Source organism: Lampris incognitus, chromosome 11 (assembly GCF_029633865.1).
Source record: "Lampris incognitus isolate fLamInc1 chromosome 11, fLamInc1.hap2, whole genome shotgun sequence".
NCBI classification, from domain to species: domain Eukaryota; kingdom Metazoa; phylum Chordata; class Actinopteri; order Lampriformes; family Lampridae; genus Lampris; species Lampris incognitus.
The window spans coordinates 8,762,189-8,788,739 of NC_079221.1; the positions used below are offsets into that span (position 1 = coordinate 8,762,189).

General features: G+C 43.9%; 1 protein-coding gene across 4 annotated transcripts in view; it reads right to left on the reverse strand.

The window, feature by feature from the left end:
• The window catches only part of si:ch211-214p13.3 (nectin-3), an 88,481-nt gene that overhangs the window by 12,291 nt on the left and 49,639 nt on the right, over positions 1 to 26,551 (reverse strand). The window contains exons 8-9 of one of the 4 annotated variants that reach the window (XR_008810985.1): positions 26,365 to 26,541; positions 17,894 to 24,910 (exon numbers count right to left, since the gene is read on the reverse strand). Coding sequence is in view for 1 of the 4 variants with exons in the window: in XM_056289119.1 (XP_056145094.1) it covers positions 26,540 to 26,541 (2 nt within the window). In the remaining 3 variants the exon portion in view is untranslated. Of the gene's footprint in view, positions 1 to 17,893; positions 26,542 to 26,551 lie in introns of those variants that run through there. The other 3 variants (XR_008810987.1, XR_008810986.1, XM_056289119.1) reach the window with 3 other exon arrangements.

The following is a 26,551-nucleotide window of genomic DNA, read 5'->3' on the forward strand; positions in this document are numbered from 1 at the left end:
AGACGATAACACCGTTTCTGAATTAGCCGTGGAACTTCGCCATGTTTATTTCGCTCCATGCATAACGTGCACATAATCCGACTGACCCTCGTCTACCCTCCCGTTCCCGTGGCTGCTCTGTTTTACTATCCCATAATTCCCTGTGTCCTTAAAGGTGTATTCCCCTAATACTGAACAGGCCATCACAGGGCCTCACTATGTCAGCAGCTCAGATACGTTCCGTATTTCAAAATTCAGATCTTAAATGTCCTCACTAGATTTGAGGGTTCTGGTCGGTATTCAGTATTGTTTACGTTGTAAATATTTTGTGTTACTCTAGAGGTAATCATTCTTCATGATAAGAAACATCGCACTGTTCGAGATGACTTAAGGTCTGAAACCGTGCGAAAATGTGATGTGAATGTATAGTGTATTGATACTGCCCAACAGTATGTTTCCTGACTTTTCCGCAATTTCTCAGCTTTAGGATTCAATATAGAAAAAGAATTTGGAAACACACAAGTAATTGACGATAATACAAGTAACACCATATGTAAACAGGTATATAGGTTAAAGACTGTGTGCTAATCATGAACCATAGTCACCACGCTGACAACTCCATATTCCATACATTCAATTTAATTTACCAACAGGTAGAGCTGAAAACCGACAGCTAAGATGTTGAGTCACCTGTAGCATTTTTCTTTAAAACACGAGTCCGTTATGTTGATTTTTATCGACCTAGATGAATTTTAGGTAGTAAAACTTTCCAAAAGAATACACTGCCTACTGGAATTAACTCACAATTACATGTTTTGAGAATACTGTGGGCGCTGTCAAACGCCACCTCGAGACCATCTTGCTAAGCGCCTGGGAACTAACTGTGGTTAACAAAGTGAAGTGAATGGCGTGCAAACAAAGAAAACCATTATCAAAATGGGGAGTACTGCAAAACAATTTGGGGGACTGCAAGAACTGTGGCTCCTGCAGATATGCCCTTCAGTATTTTCAGATAAACCTTTTGCAACGGACAGTGGATACTTGTATTCGTGCTCTTTTTTAACTTATTTTTAGCTTTTGGTCTTCATCTGCGTATGTCTTATCCCGTGTTTGTCCAGGTCTGTCTTGCACTGTTTGGCGAAGCCGCAGCCCTCATTTCGTTTTTAACATGTGCCTGCACGTGGTTTTTAATGACAATACATTGAATTGAATTGAATTTTTAGTGAAGGGACCACGAGCGCACAATGTTTCGCAGTAATCTTAAAAAAAGAAAAAAAAAAGGCTGTTCTCCTCCAAATTATAGAAAAATGCTAGATTTGCCCTAAACAAGGACTTAAATTCTGCAAGATTGGAGCAGAATGCACATACTGAAGCACTGGATGTATCTTCCGACTGAATCTAGAGTCAGTCCCAGGCGATCTTTCCCCTCTTAAGTTACACAAACACAAGCTGCTGGTTTGCCATCATGAGACTCATTCTTCACACACACACACACACACACGCACACGCACACACACACACACACACACACACACACACATAATCCAGTTAGTCAAGTAAATTCTTTATAAACAGGCGTGTACTGTCTCATAAAGAATTTACTTGAGCATTTTCCCTACCGTTGAGTGTTTAACAAAGTTTTATATATATATATAAAACTTATATATATATATATATAAAACTTATATATATATATATAAAACTTATATATGTGTTTTATATATATATATAAAACTTATATATATATACACTACCGTTCAAAAGTTTGGGATCACCCAAACAATTTCGTGTTTTCCATGAAAAGTCACACTTATTCACCACCATATGTTGTGAAATGAATAGAAAATAGAGTCAAGACATTGACAAGGTTAGAAATAATGATTTGTATTTGAAATAAGATTTTTTTTACATCAAACTTTGCTTTCGTCAAAGAATCCTCCATTTGCAGCAATTACAGCATTGCAGACCTTTGGCATTCTAGCTGTTAATTTGTTGAGGTAATCTGGAGAAATTGCACCCCACGCTTCCAGAAGCAGCTCCCACAAGTTGGATTGGTTGGATGGGCACTTCTTTGAGCAGATTGAGTTTCTGGAGCATCACATTTGTGGGGTCAATTAAACGCTCAAAATGGCCAGAAAAAGAGAACTTTCATCTGAAACTCGACAGTCTATTCTTGTTCTTAGAAATGAAGGCTATTCCATGCGAGAAATTGCTAAGAAATTGAAGATTTCCTACACCGGTGTGTACTACTCCCTTCAGAGGACAGCACAAACAGGCTCTAACAGGTACTATTTAATGAAGATGCCAGTTGGGGACCTGTGAGGCGTCTGTTTCTCAAACTAGAGACTCTAATGTACTTATCTTCTTGCTCAGTTGTGCAACGCGGCCTCCCACTTCTTTTTCTACTCTGGTTAGAGCCTGTTTGTGCTGTCCTCTGAAGGGAGTAGTACACACCGGTGTAGGAAATCTTCAATTTCTTAGCAATTTCTCGCATGGAATAGCCTTCATTTCTAAGAACAAGAATAGACTGTCGAGTTTCAGATGAAAGTTCTCTTTTTCTGGCCATTTTGAGCGTTTAATTGACCCCACAAATGTGATGCTCCAGAAACTCAATCTGCTCAAAGAAGTGCCCATCCAACCAATCCAACTTGTGGGAGCTGCTTCTGGAAGCGTGGGGTGCAATTTCTCCAGATTACCTCAACAAATTAACAGCTAGAATGCCAAAGGTCTGCAATGCTGTAATTGCTGCAAATGGAGGATTCTTTGACGAAAGCAAAGTTTGATGTAAAAAAAATCTTATTTCAAATACAAATCATTATTTCTAACCTTGTCAATGTCTTGACTCTATTTTCTATTCATTTCACAACATATGGTGGTGAATAAGTGTGACTTTTCATGGAAAACACAAAATTGTTTGGGTGATCCCAAACTTTTGAACGGTAGTGTATATATATATAAAACTTATATATATATATAAGCCAGTGATTCAAGTAATTCTTTAATTGACAGTACAAGCCTGGTTCATGCCATATGCAATCATCAGCTGTCAAACGGATTATTTTGCTCCTTGTTTGTTGAGTACTTTCCCCACCGTTGTGTTTCATTTAATGAAGTTACACACACACACACACACACACACACACACACACACACACACACACACACACACACACATATCTATATATATCTATATATCTATCTATATATAGATATATATAGCGTTTTTTTCCTAAACCGTCAATGGTGTTGTTATAAGTGCTCAACTAACGAGGAGTGGAATATCAATACAGATGCAGGGAAAAAAAGTTTTACTACATTGCCGTACAGGCCTGTCTCGTGCGTCGCGCACTCATCAGCTGCTAATGCGCGACGCACGAGACAGGCCTGTATGGCAATGTATTCAAACTTTTTTTCCCTGTATCTGTATTGATATATAGATAATAATCCAGTGAGTCAAGTAAAGGAAATTCTTTATACAATTCTTTATACAAGCCTGTTTCATGCAGTCTCAAAGAATTTACTTGACTCACTGGATTATTATTATTTTGCTCCTTATTTCTGGATTATTTTGCTCCTTATTTGTTGAGCACTTTCCCTACCATTGAGTGTTTCTTTTAACAAAGTTATATACACACACACACACATATATATATATATATATATATATATATATATATATATATATACACACACACACACACACACATACTCTATATGTACAAAAGTATTGGGACACCTGGCCATTACACCTACAGGAGCTTTTATGACATCCCATTCTAAATCCATAGGCATTAATATATTAATATGGAGTTGGTCCCCCTTTACAGCTATGAGAGCTTCCACTCTTCTGGGAAGTTTTTCCACAAAATTTTTGAGTGCGTCTGTGAGAATGTTTGCCCATTCACCCAGAAGAGCATTTGTGAGGTCAGGCACTGATGTTGGACAAGAAGACCTGGCTCGCAACCTCCGTTCTAGTTCATCCCAAAGGTGTTCGATGGGGTTGAGGTCAGGGCTCTGTGCGGGCCAGTCAAGTTCTTCCACACCAAACTGGCCCAACCGTGTCTTAATGGACCTTGCTTTGTGCGCTGGGACTCAGTCATGCTGGAACAGAAAAGGGCCCTCCCCAAACTATTCCCACAAAGGTGGAAGCATAGAATTGTCCAAAAAGTCTTGGCATGCTGAAGCATTAAGATTTCCCTTCACTGGAACTAAGGGGCCTAGCCCAAACCCTGAAAAACAACCCCATACCATTATCCCTCCTCCACCCAACTTTACAGTTGGCACAATGCAGTCAGGCAGGTAACGTTCTCCTGGCACCCGCCAAACCCAGACTCGTCCAGCAGACTGCCAGACAGAGAAGCGTGATTCATTACTCCACAGAACACGTTTCCACTGCTCCAGAGTCCAAGTGCAGCATGCTTTACACCTCTCCATCCTCCGCTTGGCATTGTGCTTGGTGATGTAAGGCTTGCATGCAGCGTCTCGGCCATGGAAACCCATTCCATGAAGCTCCCAGCACACAGCTGTTGTGCTGATGTTAATGCCAGAGGAAGTCTGGAACTCGGCAGTTATTGAATCAACAGAGCGTTGGCGACTTTTATGCACTATGTGCCTCAGCCCTCGTTGACCCCCCTGTGTGACTTTACGTGGTCTGCCACTTTGTGGCTGAGTTGCTGTTGTTCCTAAACACTTCCACTTTTCAACAATACCACTTACAGTTGACCGTGGAATATCTAGCAGGGAAGAAATTTCATGAACTGACTTATTGCAAAGGTGGCATCCTATGACAGTACCACACTTGATTCACCTGACCTACATGTCTTTGGACTGTGGGAGGAAACCGAAGCACCCGGAGGAAATCCACATAGACACAGGGAGAACATGCAAACCCCACTCAGAGGACGATCGGGTCCCGGGAAAAAAAGAAAAGAAAAGAAAAAACATAATATTGCCTACTTACTGGTAGTCCATTGAGTCTGATGATGAGATCCCTCCTCATTAAAGGTGTGTTATTTGATGACCGTAGAGTCCAATTCTTGATCCACAAGTTTTATTGTACGTTGGGGATATGAAGTCTGAGTTAGTGGGGGCAGGCATGGTTGCATGTCTCCTTAGTCTTTTCTGTTGTTTTTTCACATTCCTCTCCATTTCCAGCTGTTGTATACCTCTGTGGCAAATCTCCCACCAGTTGGAATGGTTGATGGCAGCTTGCTCCAGTCTCAAGGGGTCAATACAACTCTTCTTCAGTGATGTTTTTAGCTGGTCTTTGTATCGCTTCTTCTGACCACCTGCAAACCAGTGGCCCAGATGAAGCCGTCCATAAAGGACTTGACATGGCAGGCGTTCTCTTGAGGCATCCTGATGACATGCCCAAACCAGCACAGTTGGTGTTCAGTGACCATAGCTTCTAGGCTCTTGCAGTTTGTCCTAGCAAGAATTTCGGCATGGGGAACACGGTCACGCCATGTGATCCCTGTGATTCGCTGCAGACAGCTTATGTGGAACTGCTCCAGCAACCTTAGATGGCGGCTCTATGTGACCCAGGCTTCACAGCTGTATAGGAGAGTTGTGATGCAGACGGCTTTGTAAATGGCAAATTTGGTGTGCAGTTGGAGGTGTTTGTTTTGGAAGACCTTACGTCGGAGTTTGACAAAGGCTACAGAGGCTTGTTTGACTCTATAGTGAATTTCGTGATCAGTGTTGCAGCCTTCAGAAAGGACGCTGCCCAGGTATTTATAAGATGGAACAACTGAGAGTGGTTGATGCTCTATAGTGCATAATGGGTGGCCGGGGGGGGGGCTGGACCTCCATTAGCATAACACCTCAGTCTTGGTAGTGTTGACTGAAATACCCAACCTGCTGTAGGCATTCACAACTGCGGCTTTGATGGTTTACAGGTCTTCTGGTGTGTGAGCAACAACAGCGCAGTCATCAGCATACTGCAGCTCAAGGACGGGCACTGCTGACAACTTGGTTGTTTGCATGGAACCTTTGAATGTTGACAAGGTTTCCATCTAGCCTTAAGACTATTGTGATCACAGTACTGCCTTCCAGATCTTTATGAAAAAGCTTTGTGACACATAGGAGGAAAATTTTGAAGAGTACCGGTGCCAGTACACATCACTGCCTCACTCCAGCGCATACATTAAAGGATGCCGATTCCTGTTCTCCTACGGCCACCCGTGCCACCATCCCATCATGGAACTGTGACAGAATGTTCACAAATTTGCTAGGACAGCCAAACTTTCTCAGGATTTTCCAAAGTAGTGTCAAAAGCTCTGAAGAGGTCAACAAAAGCCATGAAAAGGTCCTCATGTTGTTTGCGGCATTTATCTTGGAGCTGTCTTACTGTGAAAATTATATCCACAGTACTCCTGTTCTTCCTGAAACCACACTGTGACTCTGGCAGCAGATCTTCTGTCAATTGCTTCACCATCCTGCATAGCTTCACCTTTCTAGGACCTTGCCTGCAACAGCTAGCAGGGATATGCCGTGACTGTTGCCGCAGATGGACTTGTCACCCGTTTTTGTACAGGGGGACAATTTTAGCATCCCTCCATTGTTGAGGGACACTATCCTGGTCCCAGACCTGCAGGATGTACTGATAGATCATTCTGGTGCACAAGTATCCTCCTCGTTTTAACAGTTATGCTGAGATACATCACTTACTGTTTTTGAGGGAGTTGATGGCTGCAAGTACTTCTTGAAAAGTTGGCGAGTGGTCAAGGTCTGGGACAGGCAGATGAATTAGCAGCTCTTTTAGGATGGATTGGTTGGTTGGTGAGCACTAACTGAGTAGGGCTTCAAATTGTTCAGCCCACCTTGCCAGGATTTGCTTTTGGTCTGTCAGGATTGTCAGTCCATTCGCTGATTTTAAGCGTCAAGTCAAGTCAATGTTATTTGTATAGCCCAATATCACAAATTACAAATTTGCCTCAAGGGGCTTTACAGCAACACAACATCCTGTCCCTAGACCCTCGCATCGGATAAGGAACAACTCCCTAGAAATAAAAAAAAGGAAAAGAAAAAGCTTTAACAGGGAGAAAAAATAGGAAGAAACCTCAGGGAGAGCAACAGAGGAGGGATCGCTCTCCTAGGATGGACAAAGATTGAATATGATTATGATTGAATCTCGTGAGCTTTGTTTATCCACCAAGTATTTTGCAATGTGCAAGGTTGTTTCTACCTCCTTAGGTGCTATTTGCCACTGCTGCCGAAAGATGGTGGATGCAGAGCAGTTGAGAGTAACCCTGTGTGCCCTATGCATGGTTTTCAGCAGGGATGTGATGGTGTCACAGTTCTTGTCGAACCAGTCCTGATGTTTTCTGGCTCTGTAGCCTAGAGAGTCGACTGCAGCTTGATGTGGCAATGAGGTTAAGAAGATCCATTTCTGATCCATGGAATTGTGAGAACTCAGAATAGCCTCAAACTCTAGTGCCTACAGAGCGACGGAACTCATCCTGTGCCAGGGCTTACTTCAATTTAGCACAGTTCAATTGCTTTTTTATAGATTTCTTGAGACGCTGTGGGGGGTGCACTTTGATGTGGAGTTTGGTCATGATCAGTCCAGCATTCTGCAACTCTCATGGTCTGGGTCAGCAAGACATCACTAGTGTCAAAACGTCTTCTTATGATATAATCAATCAGGTGCCAGTGTTTAGATCGTGGGTGCATCCAGAATTTTTTATATTTGGTCTTCGAACAGGATTACACCGACAATTAGTTGCCTATAAGTTGAGTGCTTCACAACCTGTACTGCATGGCGGGTCGGTTTCTGTCTCAATGAATTTTCCAAGCACTGTTCTGCTGATGAGATTATAGCGTATAGATTATTGACTATTGCAAACTGTTCTTTTCTCTCACATCTTTTCTCTCTCTCTGAAGGATGTCTCTCCTTTCTCGTCTTCTGTGTGTGTGGATGGTGTGATGTGAGTCTCCCTTGTGTGCACGTGCAGTCTGTCCTCCTCCCAGGTTTCTACGGTGATGGTGGTCGCCACCTGGACACTGCTTGGCAGTCTGGTTAGAGTCGGTTTGAGTCATGTAGGATGGCGTGTTATCTGGGTGCGCCAAAGACAGGTCAGTTACAAAAGCTGTTTGTGCTGAGGATCTGTGGAGTACAGAAGGCCAGATTGAGACATGCCGCCTGGGTGCATTGGGTTAAAGGATAACTGGTAAGTTTCTGTCACAACACGTTACAAAATAAATTAATAAATTAATTTACAATATAATTAATTGGATTCTTTATTTAAATTAATCAGTTCAATTCAATTCAATTTATTGTCATTAACCCCCCCATCACATTTTCTTTTTATATATCTTATAGATACATATAATTTTGTTCTCCTGTTTCAACTTTATATCCTTCGCTCACTGAGACGTGTGACTAATGTTTTTCCCCCCCCGTCATGGTGATGCTGGTCACGTCACTCAGGTCCTGGGCTATTCTGGTAGCGTCTGGACATTGCTTGGCATCCTCTTCATCATATTCTTCATAAATTTTACAAGTCCATTATAATTCTGTTATTCTCTTTCAATGTTGTATTGTGTAAATTGTGTACACACAACATCCATTGTACATTGTCTGTCTTGGGAGAGAGATCCCTCCTTTGTTGCTCTCCCTGAGGTTTCTTCCTATTTTTTCTCCCTGTTAATGGGTATTTTTTAGGGAGTTTCCCTTATCTGATCCCAGGGTCTAAGGACAGGATGTTGTGTTGCTGTAAAGCCCCCCAAGACAAACTTGTAATTTGTGATATTGGGCTATACAAATAAAATTGAATTGACTTGACACTGTCCTTTACATCTACACCCCTTTATACATGGACACCACCATCACTGGTCTCTACATCTACACCCTTTTATATCCTTTCTATAAATGTCACTAGGCAGAGGCAGGCTAAAAACAAGTGTTTCCTCATTTTTCATAAAACAGCTCATGTTTCCTGTCATTCATTTTACTGGATTGTGGGTACATGTACTGTGATGTCAGCCAAGACAAGACTTTCCTGTAGGTTCTGTTTTTCTATTATTATTCCAAAATCAGACTGTCAGTCATCACCGGGTGAGCAATATGGATGATAAAAAAAACCCCACATTCTTTACTCATCCTAGACACATATGACCTATGACTACAAACAGAGGACTCACACAACATTTAGGCTGCTAATTCATGTGGCTTCCCATTCTCCCCAGTCAGTAGATACGTAAGTATGAATGTACTGATTGTGAGTATCCTACTCACAATCAGTACATTCATCGACTATCTAAACTATGTTATGTGCATGGTTTGACTGAATCATAAACAACTGAAAGGTACGACCAAAACAATCTCTTCAATCAAAAAAATCTCTAAAATACGCTTGTCTTGCAGGAAGGTAGATGGACTCTGATAATGGATGAGGTGTTGAAATGAGGCATTTTAGTTATCTGACAGGGCAGGAGAGATAGCACTTAAGGTTTCCGTATGCTTTAGAAAGGGCAGATGATATGACGTGTCATCCAACCGCATTGGACGAGTCCTATCAAGCCCACTCATATCTTTTTTGCACTAGCTAAAGTAAAAAATGGGCTGAGCGCCTGCCTATCTGTGACCGGGCTCATAGAAGCCTATAGAACCCAAACCAACGGATCTCAAATGACCCCGGCCCATCATCGTATGGGTCATCACGACCAGGTCAGGCAAGAAATACTCCAACTGCCGCGGACTCAGATAGCAAAATTGCTGTGGCCCGGAACCGTCCCACACTGACACTTTCATCCGGCCCACATACTGCGTGGAATGATGGCACCTGGGCAGTCCGCTCCTGTTTGCCAGATCTGAGCCAGAACCAAGCCATAGCAATGCTGCATGTGCCATATATTTGCCAAAGGTGGCCCATATTTGTTTTGTGATATTTGGGCCATATTTATCATTTACCACATGGGCCACCTCAGGGTCACATCCAGATTACATGTGGCCGAGAACACCACATCTTTGCCAAAAAAGGCCCACTTTTGATTTGGCATATTTGGGTCATATTTGCTATTATACATGTGGGCCACTTCAGGCTCACATCCATTTTGTCAGGGCCAGAAGAAGGCCATCAGTGCCCCATCACTGCCTGAAGTGGCCCACATCCGGATGCTATCTGGGCAAGAAGGGCGAGCTGTAGTTCTGCAAGCGCAAGGTGCACATCCTCCAGCACTGGTCAGCAGACGTTATCCGTCGGAGGGCTGCTATCAAGAATGTCAAAGCAAAGCTGAAAGATGTCCCTGGTGTAAGGTACACCAGGTACACTACTCCCCACCGCAAAGCTGCAAGTGACTTTACGAGGTAAGATAGAAATCTTTGAAAAGCCTGAGGACAAGGAGACTTTCTTCAACCGAGCTATTGCGCCACTGCTGAATGCCGCAGGAAACGTAGATTTGGGGGAAGAACAGCGACACTAACATTACAGGTTAATTAACCATTGTCGGACATTTTTTGACGAAAGGTGATGTGTGTAAAGTTACACACATCACCATCTTCAGTCAGAATATTAGACATCTTCAGTCTAAACTGACTACAGGTATCCCCGCCCCTTATAAACAATACAGTACAATACAGTTGCATAATGGCCGAAACCAATGACTAGGTTCATATGCAAATATGGGTGTGACCATTAACTAGAGTTTCAATTGGCCATGTGTACTATTCACAGAGGATTAGGGAATGTTGCAATCACAGCACTGTAATCATTATGGAGGGGGATGAAACAATGGTCTCTTATGATTTTAAGTCTCTCTTCATGTGCCTTCTTATTGATGAAGCAGTGGAGGTAGTCCGTAAGAAATTACCCTTAGCAATAGGACCACCACTAACACTGACAAAGTGTGTCTGCTTCTGAAACTATATCTTCAACATTAACTCTGTGGACAACCACATCAAGTTCACCAGGGAGGATGAATTTGATAGAACTATGGTGTATCCTTGTATAACCAAATATGGTCCTTGTATAACCGAAGTGAGAGCTGTGTCCGCATTCTTGGCACAAATTCAAACACGTTCTCGGTGGGTGTCGGACTCCACCAAGGTTGTCCCTTGTCTCTGATTGTGTTTGTGATATTCGTGGACAGGATCGCAAGGCGCAGCCAAGGTGAGGAGTGTGTCCGTTTTGGGAACCTCAGAATTGCATCTATGCTCTTTGCAGATGATGTGGTTTTGCTGGCTTCATCAGAACGCGACCTCCAGCGCACACTGGGGCAGTTTGCAGCTGAGTGTGAAATGGCTGGGATGAGAGCCAGCACCTCCAAGTCTGAGGCCATGGTTCTCTACCGGAAAATGGTGGCTTGCTCCCTCCGGGTTGGGGATGAGTTGTTGCCTCAAGTGACGGAGTTCAAGTATCTCTGGGTCTTGTTCACGAGTGAGGGTAAGATGGAGCGGGAGACTGACAGGCAGATTGGTGCGGCATCAGCAGTAATGCGGACATTGTACTGGACCGTTGTGGCGAAGAAAGAGCTGAGCCGGAAGGCAAAGCTCTCAATTTACCAGTCAATCTTCATTCCACTCCTCATCTATGGTCATGAGCTTTGGGTAGCGACTAAAAGGGTGAGAGTGTGGATCCAAACGGCTGAAATGAGTTTCCTTCATAGGGTGTCTGGGTTCAGCCTTAGAGATAGGGTGAGGAGCTTGGACATCCGGAGGGAGCTTGGAGTAGAGCCGCTGTTCCTTCGCATCGAAAGGAGCCAGTTGAGATGGTTTGGGCATCTGATTAGGATGCTTCCTGGGTGCCTTCCTTTGGAGGTTTACCAGGCATGGCCAACTGGAAGGAGACCCCGGGGTAGACCCAGAACTCGCTGGAGGGACTACATGTCCAATGTGGCCTGGGAACGCCTTGAGATCCCCCAGGAGGAGCTGGAGGATGTTGCTGGGGAGAGGGACGTCTGGAGTGCCCTACTTAGCTTGCTGCCACCGTGACCCGACCCCAGAAAAGCGGCTGAAGATGAGATGAGATATAGTGTATCCACTCTCAAATATTCTCAATGCTGTGGTGCGATCTCCTCTTTAGAACAAATATTCATTAATAGCGAGAATTCAAGCAAATTAGTGACACAATTCTATGGTTCACTCTCTGGGACAGTGAAAGACAATACAGCTAAAATAAAAACAGAATGGGAGAATGACTTTGGAGATGAAATTGTAGATAAAGGGTGGGATGATATATGGCTCAAACTATCCAGCTGTTTTACCACTAATAGAGCAAAAGAACTATGATTTAAGATAAATCATAAACTACATATTACCTCTCTGAGGTACAATCAAATGATCCCAGATCTATCAAAGTTTTGTAATAAGTGCAAGACTACAGAAGGCACATACATTCACTGTTTATTAGAATGTGTATATACACACATTTTGGAAAGATTTTCTTAAAGAAATCAATGACATAATTGGTCAAACAGTGAACATTCCTCCTTTATCATGCATTCTTGGTATAGGTAATGATAAGATAAGATAACCTTTATTCATCCCAGAAGGGAAATTCAGGTGTCGATAGCAGCAAAGAGGGTAAAAAAGATATCAACAGGGTAGAGTAACAGAGGTCGACAGATAGATTGTAGAGGTCAGTCACCTTGGGATCAGAGCAATACTAAACCTAACATTAATACTAACAATACTTAACAACATCAGAGCTACGAGATCAGCATATACACATATATTCTGCATATAGTATGTGTGTGTGTGTGTGTGTGTGTGTGTGTGTGTGTGTGTGTGTGTGTGTGTATATATATATATATATAGCATGTACACACATGGCAGAGCATATACAGCATATACACTCCACCAACAGTATGCTCCATCATCAGTTCCACAAATAAATAGCAAATTTTACGTTTTAAATAGTACACAATGTGCAATATGCAAAGTACTATGTCATATGTAATATGCAGTATGTGAACAGTAGCAACTTGTACACTATAAAACAAGTACACCATGTGCAATAGGAAAGGTATGGTACAGTCAAGAGGGTCACTAGGTCAAGTCAGCCTAATCATATGTCAGAGGGCTCAGTGGCGGTCCATGGAAGTAAAAAAGACGGTCCTAGTCAGTCCTTGTGCGGGGGTCAGGGGGTCAAGGAGATTCCAAATATTCCTCCAAGTTCATTAAAACTCAGGGCTCTGTGGTCTGGTGTGGGGAGAGTAGAGTTTTTATCGTATTTTACCTCCTTATTGGGTTTTGCATTTTTTTTTCCAACATGACACAAACAACCAATGAGGCATATGCACCCCCTCCTTCTTTCCCTCCCTCCCATCCCCCGAGAGCTAAACAGGGAAAAAGAAAGGCGGTGCTGGCATTACAAGAGCATGAAGTCCAAAATAAGACTGTGGGAAAGGTCAGCATACAAAAGCAAAACAAACAAAAATGGAGCTGCAAGCAACAATACACAGAATCCATATATGTTGCATGTAGCACGGGTGACATACTCAGCATACTCAGCTCCAAGTCAAAATTACCATTATCAATCAATCAATCAATCAAGCTGCATTTTATATAGCACTTTTCTAGCTGCAACAGCCACTCAAAGTGCTTTACAGTTAATTCACACACACACACACACACACACACACACACACACACACACACACACACACACACACACACACACACACACACACACGGCATGTCAGCTATGCAAGGTAACAACTGCTAAGTAAAGAGAGACTCATTAGATTAGAGACAAGAGAACACTATGTGAAGATGATGTCTAACATCATGTGTAAACCCCCCCCCCCCAAGTCATGCCATTACAATAATACAAACATCATGTGTAAACCCCCCCAAGTCATGCCATTACAATAATACAAACATCCTGTGTAAATCCCCAAGTCATGCCATTACAATAACAGGATTCCTGCAGTATATGCATGAATCCCCCCCACCCAAAGAAAAGGAAAAGAAAAAAACCCCCTGTTGTGTGCATGTGTGTGTATGTATGCAGAACCGTCTATCTAACCTTCTGTGGCTTTAGCTATCCATCCCCATCCTCTGCAGCAACTGTTAAGGTCTTTACATGGTCCAGAAAAATCTAATCTTCTCTAACCTGATGTAGCGTAACACAACTTTGATACATCTACTGCGGGTAGGTGGCGACACATGTTTCCAGATGTCTAGGTGAAAGAGGTGAAAGGCATGATTCTATTAAGATACAGGGGAGGGTTAGTCCTGGGGGGGATGCGAAACAGGGCCATAAAGAGGATCAGGTGGAACGTCCACGCCAGATATATCCCCAAAGGATTTAAAAAATGTCTGTCCAGAATTCAGGTAAGCGAGGGCAGGTCCAAAACATGTGAAGCAGGTCAGCAGGTGATGGTCCACAAAGGTTACATGCATCACTTGTACCAGGAAATATCCTTGCTAGTCTAGCATTAGTATAATGTATGCGATGCAAGATCTTACATTGTATAAGACTATGTCTAGAACATATTGAGGCAGTGTGAACTAGCCCCAACACAGTGTCTCACGTCCCATCCATCAGCTCTACACCCAAATCCTGCTCCAAGCAACGTTAAGTTGGTTAAGAGTCTTGAGCGTAATGGAGTGTATTTCAGTGTTGAAATTAGGCTCTTTACACTGGGGTTCAAAGAGAGAATGGAATCAATTTCAGAATGAGCAGGATGGTTTGGAAATTCTGGAAATTGCTTTCGTAAGAAACGTCTAAACCAGAAATAGCAAAATAGATAAGGAGATCCAGGCAAATCGAATCTTTCAGACAAGTCTGAAAATAATGAGAAAGCCCCTTTGCTGTACAGATCTTCAGCAGTTTTGATCGATCAATCAATCAATCAATCAGACTTTATTTGTATACTGATTGTCTAATTGGAAAATTTCATCAGAGATCACAGACAGTTTGACTGCTTCTGACTTATGGGCGGGTGAAACGTAAAGGATTATTTGACCCCGTAGGCAGACTTTATATGCTTCCCACACGGCGGACTGCGAGACATCGGGGGTTTTATTAGCCACAGCCCTTATTTCAAATTTAACATGTGCCTGCACATTGTTTTAATGACAATAAATTGAATTGAATTGAATTGAACTGATTAATTTAAATAAAGAATCCAATTAATTATATTGTAAATTAATTTATTAATTTATTTTGTAACGTGTTGTGACAGAAACTTACCAGTTATCCTTTAACCCAATGCACCCAGGCGGCATGTCTCAATCTGGCCTTCTGTACTCCACAGATACTCAGCACAAACATCTTTTGTAACTGACCCGTCTTTGGCGCACCCAGATAACACGCCATCCTACGTGACTCAAACTGACTCTAACCAGACTGCTCTGGGTAGCGGACAGGTGCAGGCATCCTGATTATCAGCTTACAACCTCCCATATAAAGCATACACATTCCGAGCCCTGATCATCAGACCTTGCAGATTGCCTAACTATTGTGTCTGATCCTTTCTGCAGAAAGCTCATTAAATTTATATTTAATCAATCACACTCGCAAGACTCCTTATTTTCAGATTTCCACCACAGTGTGTGTGTGTGTGTGTGTGTGTGTGTGTGGGCCCTGTGATGGCCTGGCAGGCTGTCCAGGGTGTCTTCCCGCCTGCTGCCCAATGACTGCTGGGATAGGCAGTCATTGGGCAGCAGGCAGGGAGATGTGCTGGGATATGTCATCCCCGCGACCCTGAGAGCAGGATAAGCGGTTTGGATAGAATGAATGAATCTAATTGTAAGTATTATTGGACAGCATTGGGGAATTAAAGCGCCACTGCCTTGAAGGAGCGTAGCATATAGAAAAGTTGATCTCCATAGAGGTAGGGGCATGGTCTGATATAACAATACTGTGGATAACGGAGAACGGTTAGCGGTGGGCGATGAGTACATTGTTCAGCGAAGGCTAAAGGCAAATGTAATGCTAATATATGGCTAAGTCAATGGCTAAACTGCTAGCTAATTCGTAAACAATGCCTCTGATCCTTGGAAGATGGCGGCCAGCGTCGCGTTGCCCTTGGAAACGGCCCAAGTCCGAAAGACCGATTGACATAGACTTCTGAGAAAACTTTTATTTGAAGGTTGCTCTTCACCGCAAATCTAACACACACGTTCAACATTAGTTTTTGTGACTAATGTTGTGTTCACACCAAACGCGAAGAAATGTTTTCGCACGATGAGATTACCCATAAAGTCAACGCAAAGATGCGAATAGCGTCCTGCTGTCGCCCCTCTGCCAGCTCTGGACTCCTCTGATAATGAGATGGCTGTCAGCCAGCAGCTGTCTGCGAGAGCATGACTACTGCGTGGCTCCTAATCCTGCCGCTTTGGATGATGCCCTGGCCCAAAACGAGTCAACGAGGAAACAAAAAGAAGTGCTCCAGAAACAACTAGAGACCGTCCATTCGGTTTTACACCAGGTATGTCTGATTTGTATCATTTAATTTAATCGCCCCTGCCAAATTAACTTACTTAGCTAGCTAGCTAGTAAGTTAACCATGCTAGATGGTTCTAATGATGCCGTTACTCACCCTCGTAGTTGCCGATGTAGCTCGAAATCGACATCTTAATCCCCTTTTCTGTCTTGCTCGTCCGAGCTACCGAGGAAGCGCTCGCGATGCGATGTACGTCGTTGACCGTGATTTTAGGGAGGTCCTGCAAACAGCGAGCGTAAAACAAAGCCATCTCTTCTCAACAAACCAGACCGGACATTTTCGTGAAAGTACTCGTCGGCCGGAAGTCGGAACGACGCCATTTTACGCAGCCAGGCAGTTCGCGGGTTCTCGTAGAGAATGCGGCTGTTACGGCTCGCCCACCCCTCGCCGTGGCCCGCCCACCCCAATCAGCTCGTCGGGGCCGGGCTTAGCTTTCGTGGTCTCCCAGCGCCCGTTGTCAGTTGGTGCCGTAACCGCCTCGCAGTAGCGGCTACTCTTCCCTTACGCTGCTTTTCTCTCCGAGCTCACCCCAGCCCTTGGTTTATGGTTTCCCTTGCAAAGTTTCCCCGTGGAAGTATCCTGCCGTGTTCCCGTTTGGATTGCCCGCGAGTTTTCCCCCCTTGGACTTCCCGTTTTCTTGTCGCTTATTGCCTTCCTGTGTTTGACTGTTGTACGCGCAAGGAATAAAGTACGCCAGTTTCGGCTAGCCCCATCTCTGTCTGGTGTCGTGCGCTTGGGGTCTTCCACAAACCCCAACAGCGGCCAAACTCGCGCGAGTAAAGCGAGGTGAAAATTCGCTTCGCATTTGGTGGGAACACAACACAACATATTTTTATTTATTTAAGCTGTATTTAACCAGGAGGATCGCTTTGAGATTACAAACCTTTTTCAAGGGAGACCTGGCCACGTTACAAAATCACACAGTTGCAAAATTACACATTTGAAAACACAAACAAAAGACAAAAAAATTTAGAAAAAAAAGTAGATTACAAAAAAAACAAGTACAGTAAACAAATATACTACTGTAGCGAATTTGGGAGGCACCCACAGAAAGTGCTGCGGCCGGGACGCGAACCCGTATCGCCCGCACCGCGGGAGACATCGCTAACCGCTCGACTAAAACCTCCGACCTGTCAGCTAGCGTGTGTACTTATCCATCCTCGTTACACTACCCGCGCGCCATTGGGAAGCATATCAGCTCCCTCACGCTTCTGGGCGCACGCGCTTCCGATGACTTCAAGGTCTCATCATCCCACTTCTGACGCGAACCCGTATCCATGCACGTTACACTACCCCCCCTCCTTTAGGAAAGCATGTCCCCGCGCTTCAGCATATCAACTCCCTCACGCCTTTGGGCGCACGCGCTTCCGATGACCTCAAGGTCTCACCATCCCACTTCTGACACCATTGTAGCGAATTCGGGGGGCAACCACAGGAACTGCCGCAGCCGGGTTCGCGTAGCGGGAGATACGGGTTCGCGTCCCGGCTGCGGCAGTTCCTGTGGTTGCCCCCCCCCCCGAATTCACTACACCACTATAGTAGTAGTAGTAGTAGTATATTTGTTTATTTCGAACGTTAAATTTAAAAAAACATGTATAATAAAAGAAAACAAAAGAGAAAAAAATCAACACAAGTAAACAATATCATCATCAGACATTTGGTTTAAATCTCGGCAGTTCGAAAAGAAGTAGGCAGAAGTTAAAAAAAAACTGTTCTAGTCCTACCCCCTTTTTCTATGTTAGTATTTCAACAGTGATTTAAATGAGAACTCAATCATCTGTAAACCATACAAAGATCATTTATTCAACACAAGAGCAACATCAAAACAACTCAAGAACACAAGAAGAAAAAGGCCTCAAACCGTCAAACAATAACAAAATACAAAATTAAATAACAAAATGGGTTTAAATATGGACACGTTGAAATGTAAAGCTGCCAACTTTTCTTTGAAACCAAGCATTACACATCAACAAATCTTCAGTCTAGTGAAAGCCGTAAGCCAAATGTATTCCATCCATCTATCCGAGAGAGAGAGAGAGCAAGCGAGCGAGAGCCAAATGTACTGTTAGAAATTAAAAACAAAGCATACAAAAAGTTTGGAAGCAAAACCTGTAACATACTGAACTGAAACGAATTATTTTGTAATCTTCAAGCACATCTGTTGCCTGAAGATTACAAGTATTTACCACTTAAACACAATACAAGAAAATGATTATATATATATGAGAATAAAGTAGCATTTGGAAAGCATTCTGAAGTGTTAACTTATATTTACAATAGTGTTGAAACAAAACTATATCGTCTGTAACACAAAAATGAACTTTGAAGATGTTGTACAAGATCATTTTGCTTATTTCACAGGGCAGTCCATCTCTACCATAGTATATACCTTTAACTGAAATGCTTAAAATAATCCTTGACTTTGAAATTTCTGAAAACAGAGAACCCACAGGTGAACAGATAATGCATGTCACTAAGAAGTGCCTCTCATGACCAATTCATGTGTTATTTTAACTTGCGTAAAAAGAGATCAGTAATAGTGAAATGTGTCTTGAATAAACTGTCACGTCCCTGCCTCGTCAGCCCCGCCCTCGTCAGGCCGCTCCCACTGCCTTACTCATCTGGTTCATTGATCTCACCTGGAGCTCTCCAGAGCTCACACCTGACCTGCATCTCCAATCAGGCCGATCAACCCATCTCGGCCAGGATAAGAAGCCGCTCTGCTCTCCGGACGATGCCAGATCATTGAACCACTTCCAAGTGCATAGATGACTCTAGCTTTGTTCCTTTTTTGACCAACCCTAACCCCTATTTCCTTCTGCCTCTTGTTAGACCTCCCTGCCATTGCCTGGACCACACCTGTACGAGAACCATGACCCTGCCAAGCCCACGCCGGTACGATTACCACAACCCTGCCAAGACCACCACCTGTACGAGAACCACGAGGCTACCAAGCCCGCCACCTCTGAGTTCTGTTGTACCGCGGCCGTCCCGCCGCCTCCGAGGTCGGTTTGCCCGGCGGCCGCCCGCCGCCTGTCTTCAAGACAATAAACGTGCCTCTTTGCCCCCCCCCCCCCCCATCTTGTCTCTCGTTCTGCTTTTGGGTCCTACACCTGGTAGCCCTGACAGAACGATCTGGCTAACATGGACCAAGCGGATGTTGAGGCACTTCGTGCTGCTATAGCTAGCCAAGGAACCCCGGTCGGGAGACAACACACTACCGCCTCTATGCAAGCCCTCTCTGCCAGCGTGGGAACCCTCAACACTCAAGCGGCCTGAACAGACCAAGGCCTACAGGCCTTAAACCAGCAATTCAGCAATTTCATGGCTCAACTAACCCCGCTATTACCCCGAAACCCGGCACAGCCCCCTGTCCGAGCCCCAGCACCTAGTCACGCCCCTGTACAGACCAGGCGAGAACCTGGCATCCCCAAACCCTATGATGGAGACCCGGCTACTTGTGGTACTTTACTCATGCAATGTGATTTCATTTTCACTCACCAACCAAGCATGTATTCCGACAACAACGAAAAGATGGCCTTCTTCTCTCTGGGCCTCTGCGTCAGTGGTTCGAAGCCGGGTGGCGGGCTAAAGCAGCCTGTTTTTGGGTCTTACGAACTGTTCTGTGCGGAATTCAGGGAAGTGTTCTTTCACTCCGTCCTTGGTCGTAACTCCGCCACTCGCCTCATGCATATCCAGCAAGGCAACCGAAGTGTAGCCGACTACTCTATCGAGTTCAGAATCTTGGTCACTGGAACGACATATCGTTGCAAACCGCTTTCCACACGGGGTTATCTGAGACACTAAAAGATGAACTAGTCAGAGACGACACCACTTCCCTTGACCAACTCATACGCTCTGGCTATTCGACTCGATGACCGTTCCAGAGAGCGCAGGAAAGGAGAATGAGGGATTGGATGGATGGATGGATGGATGGATGGATGGATGGATGGATGGCTGGGGGGCAAAGAGGCATGTTGTCTTGAAGACAGGTGGCCGCTGGGCAAACCGACCTCGGAGGCGGCGGAACGGCCGCGGGACAACAGCACTCGGAGGTGGCAGGCTTAGTAGGCTCGTGGTTCTCGTACAGGTGGTGGTCGTGGCATTCGTACCGGCGTGGGCTTGACAGGGAGAAAAAATAGTAAGAAACCTCAGGGAGAGCAACAGAGGAGGGATCTCTCTCCCAAGATGGACAATGTGCAATGGATGTTGTGTTTACACAATACAACATTGAAAGAGAATAACAGAATTATAATGGAATTATAAAATATATGAAGATTATGATGAGGATGCTCAATAGGGAGTTGCCAGGGAAGAGGAAAAGAGGGAGACCAAAGAGGAGGTTTATGGATGTGGTGAGGGGTGACGTGCAGGTGGCTGGTGTGACAGAGGAAGACGCAGAGGACGGGAAGAGATGGAAATGGATGATCCGCTGTGGCGACCCCTAACGGGAGCAGCCAAAAGTAGTACTAAAATCAAATCCATTTTATTTGTATAGCCTAATATTACAAATTTGCTCAGTGGGCTTAACAGCAACACAACATCCTGTCCTTAGACCCTCTCATCGGATAAGGAACAACTCCCTAAAAAAAAAAAGTAGATGAGGAGGATGCCAAGCACTGTCCAGATGTTGCCGGAACAGCCCAGGACCCGAGCCACGTGACCAGCATCACCATGTAAAAACAAAAATATAGCCGCAAGCAGCGATAAACGGGGTCCAAGCAGTGATGCAGCTGCTTATTGTAGCGCCCCCATGTGTCCGAGCTGTTTCATATTTGGTACATGGTTTCTATGTGCCACAAAGAATAAGCCTGTCAAGTTTCATGAATATCGGCCATTCACACTAGCAAATATTAGCTATTGAATTTTGATTGGCTGTTTGCCGGCCATTTTGGTAATCCAGCCAATCTCCACGTTAGGCAATGTAGCCAAATGGGTCCAAGTGTAAGTATACCAGATTTCTAGCTCAAGTGGTTTTTGAGATATTGACGTGTCAGTTGTAGCGCCCCCTATGGACGAAATTTCACAAAATTTGTCGTACTTCCAAAGAATATTGTGATAAGCATGACACGTTTTGTTAAGTTTGGACAATCGCATCACTAGATATAGGCAATAGAATCACCATGGGCCACATATTAAAGTTTGATTGACGTTACTTCGAGATGGAACGAGATATCCAAATTATTTCCACAACTTTTTAATCACCATCGTCTGGAGATAACGCACACCAGATGTCATGCGAATCGGATGAACAGCCTCAGACTAGTTCATTTTACTTTCACTTTCGGTTTTTTGAAAATGGCGGTAAGATTTGGCAGGCGGGAATGGGTGCGTTAGATTCGGGAGCTCCCAAGGAAATAGAGGAAAAAATAATTTCTCAAAAATTCCATACACAGCCCGAGAGACCGGGATTGGAGCCGATGCGGGAACAGCAATAATAAATAATAATAATCCTTAGAGAAAACAATGGGGTTACCGCAGCTATGGCTGCTTGGACCCCTAAAAACAAAAACACTGTACTGTATAAACACCGAAGACCAACTCAGACAGTTAGCTGTTTTTAAACCATGTCTGATTTTTAATACATTAGCTATGGTCCAAAAATGTATTAGTTACTATAGAGCAGTGTTTCTCAACCGGGGGTCCGCGGACCCCTAGTGGTCCGTGGTGTAATTGCAAGGGGTCCGTGAAAATAAAATATCTTTAAAAAAAAGATCCTATGACATTTATAGAAATAGGGTTATTTTACTCAAATGTGACTGAGACCTTTATCTACCTAAACTATAAAGGGTAACAGGACTTTTTTCTCTAATTACATCTGTTTCACAAGTGTAATTTATTGTATTTTAATAAGAGATCTCGCTCCCGTTTGCATTGTTAAAAGTTACTGAATATATATTCTGTTTTGTTACATACATCTGAAAGTTACTGCATAAGAATTCTGTTTTGTTACATATATCTGAAAGTTACTGCATAAGAATTCTGTTTTGTTAACTATATCTAAGTTACAACTGAAAGCTCTTATTTTTGCCCCAAAGAGTGAATAAATGCTATAATGCAATTTAAAATGCAGTTTCTACTGTTTCTATCAAATTGCAACCCCCCTCCCCCAAGATCAGGTGGAGGGGTCCTCAGGGTAGATCAAAAATACGCAGGGGGTCCAGGACCCCAAAAAGGTTGAGAACCACTGCTATAGAGGACATCATGCTATGCCTTCTACTGGTCCATTTCACCAAAAGTATCACGCAGTAAATGACCTAAATGGTCTGTTAGAGGGTTGAAAGAAGGCGTATGTTTCACTCAGGTAACAGAGTGGGGTTGAAAGATTTTAGGAAGCTTTCTGTCAGGATATTTGGCCAAACCCAAGCCAAAAATACTGCAAAGAAGGCAAAAGAAATTTACCAGGGATCTGTCAATGCATTTCCACAGAACAACACACACACACTGGTTTCTGCTAGTTCCAGACAGAGCTATTAATAGAGGATTGTTTTGACTGCAGTTTAAATAAACAGTATATCACACTTGAATGGTTCATCATACCCACACAGACCCACCCCATTCCAAACTATCAACAAAAGCCACAGGAAGACGAGCGCAGCAGGGTGCTTGTTGGAAAAGACTAATGACAAAAAGGAAAAAATCCAGTGATTCCAGTTATGCTGAGAACAAAACCCTTTTTATTTTAGTAACAAAGGGCTTATTCTCCATACAATAAAACCTTTGTATTTTAGTATTTTGTTCTCAGTATAACTGCAAGACTGGCTGGAATTGTTTCCCTTTTCATCGGCCTTGCTTCTTCAAAGCACCTTCTTTCTTCTTAGTATGTGATGTTATGCCAAAAATATCAACCATGCCATTGTTGAAGGAGACTGACCTCTCCTAATAAGGCAGGCAAGGACCTCGGCCTTCCATGCTGTAGATGGGGGGGGGGTTAAACCCCGGTTGAAAAAAGTCTCCAATAAGAGTCCGTGGCTTAGGCTACTAATGCTATAAAAGCCAAGCAGGGCCTGATGGTATACAAGGTCATGTACTCCAGGCCTGTGCTGACCAGCTAGCAGAGGTATTCACACACAATTTCAACCTCTCTCTATCCTTGTCTAGGAATGTTCTCATTCGTCCAGGTCATGGTTATCCAAAGGAATTGAATCAAGTGCAACTGGGCTTGGTGTATATCCGTGAAGACGTTTCGCCTCTCATCCAAGAGGCTTCTGCAATTCGTGCCTTTCTGACTAGACCAAGCTTGTCTGACTGGCTGGTGATGAAACTTGAGATATTTATCCTCTTTGGAGTCGTCATCAGAGCTATTGATGAGGGTACCTGCTGGTACCCTCTCCACAACACAGAAGATCCAATGCATGAATGGAAATGGTGAAGGACTACAGCACCCCTGAATTAGATCCTGGTATTCAGTAACAAAGAAAACTTGAAATTGTGCCCAGTTTCACACACAGCTCACTACCACAAGTACACAAAAACTTAAACCGTCAAGCTTCTGGACCGCTCATGCTGGTTATGGAGGGATACACTTTTCTTTACCCCTCTTCATTTCCGTCAGCTTTGAAAAATCCATATTTTTTACACTTTTCTCCATTCCCTATATCAATCCACAAGAACTGCAGTAATGAATACAACCAGACCACTTGCTCAGGAGCATGTTAAATGTTTCAGGGTTTTCTCCGTTTTCCTCCTTGACTGCGCCGCTGGCCCCTCCCCCTTCTGTCTGCCGGGAGCTGGGCGGGGCTGGAGCTAATCACCCGCACACCTGTCTTCTATCAAGCCTCATCAGTCACCTGCTCTCCTGGTCCACAAAACCTGGTTCATTCTCCCACTCGTCGCCAGATCGTCTGCTTACCTTTGTGGTATAGTTGCATTGGCTCTTTGTTTGCGTTTATCTCTGTGCCAGCCGTGTGCTCTTCCTACTCCCTTTCTGTGTTGTGACCATCAGCTCCAGCTTCCAGTCCTGCTCTGTCTCCAGCCGTCCTGACCCAAGACCCAGCTCTGCCCTGCTCGACCGGCCTCCCGGGCCCCTGCCTCGTCCTACCTGGTGTCTCTCCAACTCCCAGCCTCCATCTTGGATTTCCACATGCCAGTGAGACCATTCAGACCAGCAAGACCAGCGTCCACTGTTAAACCCTTCTCTTCCCACTATCTGGGAGTTCTTTGTCTGTATCAGTGGGTGCCCAGAGAAGACATTGGTTATTATGACAAAATTCCTTTCTGGCCCATTTTCACCCACAGCTTGATTTCACGATGTTGTCACAGCATCTGACAGCTGGCAAGTGTTAAAGTTATGGTTTAGCCGCTTTAAATCGATTCGACTAGTTGCTGCCAATACTCGCCCTGCGTTGAACAATATCTCACGCAATGAGCAATATCTCACGCAATGAGCTCACCTCCGACACAGTTGGTTTGGAAGCCTCACGGCTTCACACCGCTTCAATTCCACATCACTGCCATATGCTGCGACGGTGACCACGACGCTGTGTCTGGCCTCAGGCTGGTACCGTCTATTCCCTGGGAGACTTTCTGTGGACTGCTTGAAATAATCAAGGGTTATTTTAAGCATTTCAGTTAACATGCCTACAGGATTCATATTTAAAATGGGCCTTACAATGCGACCTTGTTTTTCCTTTGTCCCTCAGCTGAGGCGGGACAGCTATTTGGGGGTACTTGTGCAGTTGCCACCAGAAAACCACTGATTGGTCTTTTGGGTTTTCCCTCTCTTAAAGGCACAGTGTGTAAAATGTAGAGGTTTTAGTGGCGGACCGTTTGTTCTGCTATTTTAATTTGGTAATTTTTGTTTTTAGATCTTAAGTATTCAATAAATTTAGAATAGCCTAATTGTAAAAGTGGAACCTTAAAATAGTTTTTAATATGACAATACTTTCCATTCTGGATAACTAATTTCAGTGATTTTAGAAGTAACTTGTCCTTTGGACAAGTGGCCCAAAGAGGTTATTTCAAGCCCTGTGACCTTCCATTCTTCTTTCTCACAACACAAAAAGCAACACAACACATTCACATTCAGGTTCAAAGGCAGCAACAGCAGCCACTGTATGTAACGAAGGCTTTTTTAACGGGGTTTTCCCTATGCAGTTTTGCCCATATAGAAACCGTGTAGAGACATGGCTGGGAAACATGGCAGTGCTAAATGGCAGCCTCCATAGTATACACTACTGAAAACCTAATTATGATATTATATTTCATTACTTTTACAACACTACTTTTTAAGACAATGGGGAAACGGCATTCAGAGCAAATATTGCTTCCATAGTGTGAAAACTAAAACAGGATATTAAAGCCAGACAAAACAGGGAGGGATGTGAATTGATGTGTGTGAATTAATCAATTGTAAAGTGCTTTGAGTGGCTGTTGCAGCTAGAAAAGCACTATATATAAAATGCAACTTGACTGACTGATTGATCCGTCAGGATTTGACTGCACTGTGGAAAAACATTCAATGGTAATGGTTAATTTTAATTATTAGAAAATTAATTCAATTGAACAAATTAATAATTATGCATATCAGGCGAATCGGCCATATTAAATTGTCCCTAGGTGTGTGTGTGTGTGTGTGTGATGGCCTGGCGGCCTGTCCAGGGTGTCAACCCCCGCCTGCCGCCCAGTGACTGCTAGGATAGGCTCCAGCATCCCCGCCACCCTGAGAGCAGGATAAGCGGTACGGAGAATGGATGGATGGAAATTAATAATTATTTTTTCATTGAAAAAATTAATCGATTTTTACATGGCTAGATTATCGACCATGACACGAGCGTCATGAGTCGAGCGTTGGTTATTTCCTGATTGTGAACAGAGCTGTTCAATTTCTCTCTGACCAACCAGTGGTTTGCGATGTTTTCATGTCACTTTCTAGTATTGGCTCAGCTCACTTGGGACCTTGACAGAGGGGGGTACCCAAAAAAACAGTGCCAGGTAATAGCTCCAACTTTTGGCCAATTGAAAAAAAAGGGAGTCGCATCGAGCCGGTACCATGCAGTGGAAAAGCAGCAATAGATGGCCTCTGTAACTCCCTGTTGAGCTGAGAGTGCATGCTTTTTGACCCGCTGTTTTATAGACTCGGCTGCAGAACAAGTGAAGCCAGCAGTGCACATCTTTGGTCAAGCAGTAGTCCTGCAATTGCTCCGTTAGCAGTCTTTCCAGACGTCTCTGAGGAGAA